At 42.7% G+C, this 6,411-nt stretch overlaps 1 protein-coding gene across 1 annotated transcript in view; it reads left to right on the top strand.

Moving 5' to 3' along the window:
• The window catches only part of LOC112078972 (DIS3-like exonuclease 1), a gene marked incomplete at its 3' end in the record, with an annotated part of 11,942 nt that extends 6,267 nt beyond the window's left edge, over window positions 1–5,675 (top strand). Inside the window, exons 3-4 of the mRNA XM_024145066.2 lie at window positions 4,698–4,822; window positions 5,550–5,675. Coding sequence (XP_024000834.1) covers window positions 4,698–4,822; window positions 5,550–5,675 — 251 coding nt within the window. The remainder of the gene's footprint in view (window positions 1–4,697; window positions 4,823–5,549) is intronic.
• Between the last annotated feature and the right edge of the window lie 736 nt (window positions 5,676–6,411).

The raw sequence follows: 6,411 nt of genomic DNA, 5'->3' as shown, positions 1-6,411 counted from the left end.
CAGTAGTAATGAGACATCTACCATTGGTGTTGGGGCAGACAGTAGTAATGAGACATCTACCATTGGTGTTGGGGTAGACAGTAGTAATGAGACATATACCATTGGTGTGAGGGTAGACAGTAGTATGAGACATCTACCATTGGTGTTGGTAGACAGTAGTAATGAGACATATACCATTGGTGTGAGGGTAGACAGTAGTAATGAGAACATCTACCATTGTGTTGGGGCAGACAGTAGTAATGAGACATCTACCATTGGTGTGGGGCAGACAGTAGTAATGAGACATCTACCGTTGGTGTTGTGGAAGACAGTAGTAATGAGACATCTACCATTGGTGTTGGGGCAGACAGTAGTAATGAGACATCTACCATTGGTGTGGGGGCAGACGTAGTAATGAGACATCTACCATTGTGTTGGGAGACAGTATAATGAGACATCTACCATTGGTGTTGGGCAGACAGTAGTATGAGACATCTACCATTGGTGTGGGGCAGACAGTGGTAATGAGACATCTACCATTGGTGTTGGGGTAGACAGTAGTAATGAGACATATACCATTGGTGTGAGGGTAGACAGTAGTAATGAGACATCTACCATTGTGTTTGGGGTAGACAGAGTAATGAGACATATACCATTGGTGTGAGGGTAGCAGTAGTAATGAGACATCTACCGTGGTGTTGGGAGACAGTAGTAATGAGACATCTACCATTGGTGTTGGGGCAGACAGTACTAATGGACATCTACCATTGTGTGGGGCAGACAGTATAATGAGACATCTACCATTGGTGTTGGGGCAGACAGTAGTAATGAGACATCTACCATTGGTGTGGCAGACAGTGGTAATGAGACATCTACCATTGGTGTTGGGGCAGACAGTAGTAATGAGACATCTACCATTGGTGTTGGGGCAGACAGTAGTAATGAGACATCTACCATTGGTGTTGGGGTAGACAGTAGTAATGAGACATCTACCATTGTGTTGGGGCAGACAGTAGTAATGAGACATCTACCATTGGTGTTGGGGCAGACAGTAGTAATGAGACATCTACCATTGGTGTTGTAGACAGTAGTAATGAGACATATACCATTGGTGTGAGGGTAGACAGTAGTAATGAGACATCTACCATTGGTGTTGGGTAGACAGTAGTAATGAGACATATCCATTGGTGTGAGGAGACAGTAGTAATGAGACATTACCATTGGTGTTGGGCAGACAGTAGTAATGAACATCTACCATTGGTGTTGGGGCAACAGTAGTAATGAGACATCTACCATTGGTGTTGGGTTAGACAGTAGTAATGAGACATCTACCATTGGTGTTGGGGCAGACAGTAGTAATGAGACATCTACCATTGGTGTGGGGAAGACAGTAGTAATGAGACATCTACCATTGGTGTTGGGGCAGACAGTAGTAATGAGACATCTACCATTGGTGTTGGGGCAGACAGTAGTAATGAGACATCTACCATTGTGTTGGGGCAGACATGGTAATGAGACATCTACCATTGGTGTTGGGGCAGACAGTAGTGAGACATCTACCATTGGTGTTGGGGCAGACAGTAGTAATGAGACATCTACCATTGGTGTTGGGTGACAGTAGTAATGAGAACTATACCATTGGTGTGAGGGTAGACAGTAGTAATGAGACATCTACCATTGGTGTTGGGGTAGACAGTAGTAATGAGACATATACCATTGGTGTGAGGGTAGACAGTAGTAATGAGACATCTACCATTGGTGTTGGGGCAGACAGTAGTAATGAGACATCTACCATTGGTGTGGGGCAGACAGTGGTAATGAGACATCTACCATTGGTGTTGGGGCAGACAGTAGTAATGAGACATCTACATTGGTGTTGGGGAGACAGTAGTAATGAGACATCTACCATTGGTGTTGGGGCAGACAGTAGTATGAGACATCTACCATTGGTGTGAGGGGCAGACAGTAGTAATGAGACATCTACCATAGACACTGCAGCCCAAAGCTCAGTGACACCAAGGTAAACCGTAGACACTGCAGTCCAAAGCTCAGTGACACCAAGGTAAACCGTAGACACTGCAGCCAAAGCCTCAGTGACACCAAGGTAACCGTAGACACTGCAGCCCAAAGCTCAGTAACACCAGGTAAACCGTAGACACTGCAGCCAAAGCTCATACACCAAGGTAAACCGTAGACACTGCAGTCCAAAGCTCATGACACCAAAGGTAAAAGGCAGTCACTGACTGACCTGAGTGATGCCAGTTGCTGAGTGAGTGATGCCAGTTTCTGACCTGAGTGATGCCAGTTCGACCTGAGTGATGCCAGTTTCTGACCTGAGTGATGCCAGTTGCCTGACGTGAGTGATGCCAGTATACCTTGACGCTGAGTGATGCCAGTTACTGACTGGTGATGCCAGTTTACGTGACAATCTGCAGACGTGAGTGATGCCAGTTGCTGACGTGAGTGATGCCAGTTACTGACGTGAGTGATGCCAGTTACTGCTCAAGTCCTAGTTAGAGGTGATCGAGTGACACTTAGAGGGCAAATAAAGGCAACTTCCTCCATATTACCTTGAATAGAAATGCACCTATCGAGAGTGGGTGAAAACATCCTCATTATAACACAGCTATGCTGATCAAGCTAAACAGGATGTAGCCTGTGGATGAATAATGTAGCCACTACTGGTTATGACACAACCCTTCTAAACAGTATACAGCAACGGTTCTTATAGATACACATACATTGGTGTTTGTTGTTGACAAAGTTGATGACTTAGTGTAAATAACAGTCCCCAGTAGACTTTCAGCAGCCTCGTCCCGGTCTCCCTTTGTTCCGTTAGCTCCCCGTTTTATAAATCTGTTGCATAAGTTAACGTGATGAGGCTTCACTTTTCAGAGTCTTCGGTTTTCTGTGTGTGTATGCGTGCGACCGTGCGTGTGTGTGTTGTGCTGATGTCATGCTGTGTAGTTGGTTAATTGCAGAGCTCTATTCACTACAACACACAGGGGACCCCAGGACCAACCGCTGAGTCAGGGAGTCAGGGAGACTCTGTTATACCGACTGACACTCTATCCTGTTGGTAGGAAAGCTTTGTATTGAGTTAGCTTTGTATTGAGTTAGCTTATCACATACTGTAGGTTATCACATACTGTAGGTTATCACATACTGTAGGTTATCACATACTGTAGGTTATCAATACTGTATGCTAAAGTTATTAGGCTACATACTGTAGGTTATCACATACTGTAGATTGTGGTTATCACATACTGTAGTTATCACATACTGTATGCACAAGGTTTATTAGGCTACAAATACTGTAGGTTTCACATACTGTAGGTTATTAACATACTGTAGGTTATCACATACTGTATGCTACAAGTTATTATGCTACATACTGTAGGCTACAAGGTTCTTAGGCTACATACTGTATGCTACAAGGTTATTAGGCTGCATACTGTAGGCTACAAGGTTCTTAGGCTACATACTGTATGCTACAGGTTATTAGGCTACATACTGTATGTCTACAAGTTATTAGGTTCATACTGTATGCTACAAGTTATTAGTCAAAGTTATTAGCTACATATGTAGCTCAAGTTATTATCTACAAGGTTATTATGCTACATACTGTATGATACAAGGTTATTAGGCTACATACTGTATGATACAAGGTTATTAGGCTACATACTGTATGATACAAGTTATTAGACTACATACTGTATGTTACAAGGTTATTAGACTACATACTGTATGTTACAAGGTTATTATGCTACATACTGTATCTACAGGTTATTAGTCTACAAGGTTATTATGCTACATACTGTATGATACAAGGTTTATTAGGCTACATACTGTATGATACAAGGTATTAGGCTACATACTGTAGATACAAGGTTATTAGGCTGCATACTGTATGTTACAAGGTTTAGACTACATACTGTATGTTTCAAGGTTATTAGTCTACAAGGTTATTAGCAGTGGTGGAAAAAGTACCCAATTGTCATACCTGAGTAGAAGTAAGATACCTTAATAGAAAATGACTCAAAGTAAAAGTGAAAGTCATCCAGTAAAATACTACTTGAATAAAAGTCTAAAGTATTTGGTTTTAAATATACTTAAGTATTACAAAAAATATAATTGCTAAAATATTACTTATAAGATATAATCATTTAAATTCCTTATAGAAGCAAACCAGACGGCATAATTTTCTTGTTTGTTAATTACAAATGCCAGTGCACGTCAACACCCAGACTCATTTACAAACCAAGCATGTGTTTAGTGAGTCCACCAGATCAGAGGCTGTAGGGACACGAGAGATGTTCTCTTGATAAGTGTGTGAATTAGACATTTTCCTGTCTGCTAAGCATTCAAATTGAACGAGTACTTTTAGGTGTCAGGGAAAATGTATGGAGTAAAAAGTACATAATTTTCTTTAGATGTAAGGAGTTAAAGTTGTCAAGAATATAAAATAGTAAAGTACAGATACCACATAAAACTACTTAAGTAGTACTTTCAAGTATTTTTACTTAAGTACTTAACACCACTGCTGTAGCTGGTGTCAAATTAGGACCATACTTCATGAGTTGCCCTCTCGTATTTCTTGTAATCTTTTAACTTTTACGTTGTTTATGTAATGTCTACTATTTTAAGGTATTTGTTTTATCACACTTTTATATCAGCATAAGATGCACTTTGAGTAGAAAATGTATTGTTTCTATCAGGCAGTACAACCGGCTACGCAACTTGCTGAAGGACCCCCGTCATCACTGTATCTCTGTTTGCCAACGAGTTCAGAGTATTCCTACTGCCCAGAGAAGGAGAAGCCGCAGGACAAATGGCAGACCAGGTGAGTGGCCTTCCTACACCTCCATCTTCATCCTCCTTCTTCTCCGTTCATCTCCTTCTCCTCCTCCTCATCCTCCTTTTCCTCCTTCATCCTCTTTCTCCTCTCTACACTCTCTCCTCTTCATCTCCTCCTCCTTCATCTCCTCCTCCTTCCCTCCTCCTTCATCTCTCCTACGTATCCTCCTTCTCTCCTCTTTCATCCTCCTCCTTCATCCTCCTTTCTCTCCTCCTCCTCCTCCTCCACCTTCATCCTCCTCCTTCGTCCTCCTCCTTCATCTCCTTCTCCTCCGCCTTCATCCTCCTCCTCTCCTCCTCCCTTCATCCCCTTCTCCCTCCTCCTTATCCTCCTTCTCCTTCATCCTCCTTCTCTCCTCCTCACACCTCCTCCTCCTTTCATCTCCTTCCTTCACCTCTCTCTCTCCTCACTCCTCCTTCACTCCTCTTCATCCTCCTACTCATCCTCCTTCCTCCTTTCATCCTCTCTTCATCCTCCTCTTCATCCTCCTTCTCTCTCCTCCTCTCTCCACCGTCATCCTCCTCTTCGTCCTCCTTCTTCATCCTCCTCCTGCATCTGACTGTAAAATCAATAAAGCCAGTTAATACAAGTCAAGTTTGTTGCATTTGTAGTAATAATAATACATTGGAATTGTGTTGTGTGTGTGTTTAGGCATCACTCTGTGTATCTGTATGTGTATGGTAATGCAGGTGTGTCCTTGTTCCTCCTGTAGGTGTGTGTATCATGCTGCAGTGTGTACCACGACCATGGCAGTCTGAAGCCAGTGTGATGATCACTGAAGACCAGACCGCTGTGGCAGAGTACAGCAGCCTCAACTGTGGTGCTTGTCCTGTCACAGGTACAAACTATAGTACACACAGCCTCAACTTGTGGTGAATAATCCTCTGTACACAGGTAACTATAGTACACACACAGTGTACCAATCCTGTTCTGTCCATTGCCTTCAATGGTGCTACATGATTAAAGATAACATGCATAGCTGAATACTGAATCTCTATGGGTGAATACCTGGGTAATGAGAACCCTGCTGCGAATACTGATCCTCTATAGGTGAATTACCTGGGTAATGAGTCTGTGTATACTCCACTAAAGGTGAATACATGGGTAATGAGAACCCTGCTGTATACTGATCTCTATAGGTGAATAACATGGGTAATGAGAACTGCTGTATTACTGATCCTCTATAGGTGAATACCTGGGTAATGAGAACCCTGCTGTATACTGATCCTCTATAGGTGAAACCTGGGTAATGAGAACCCGTGCTGAATACTCCTCTATAGGTGAATGGGTAATGAGAACTGCTGTATACTGATCCTCTATAGGTGAATACTGGTAATGAGTACCCTGCTGTATACTCCACTAAGGTGAATACCTGGGTAATGAGAACCTGCTGTATACTTGATCCTCTATAGGTGAATACATGGGTAATGAGTACCCTGCTGTATACTCCTAAAGGTGAATACCTGGGTAATGAGTACCCTGCTGTGTACTGATCCTCTATAGGTGCTACCTGGGTAATGAGTACCCTGCTGTATACTCACTCCAAAGGTGAATACCTGGTAATTGAGAACCTG

The sequence above is a fragment of the Salvelinus sp. IW2-2015 genome, unplaced genomic scaffold (genome assembly GCF_002910315.2).
Source record: "Salvelinus sp. IW2-2015 unplaced genomic scaffold, ASM291031v2 Un_scaffold6611, whole genome shotgun sequence".
Taxonomy (NCBI): Eukaryota; Metazoa; Chordata; class Actinopteri; order Salmoniformes; family Salmonidae; genus Salvelinus; species Salvelinus sp. IW2-2015.
Note: the sequence above shows the minus strand (reverse complement) of the source record. Positions and strands in the feature narration are given on the sequence as shown.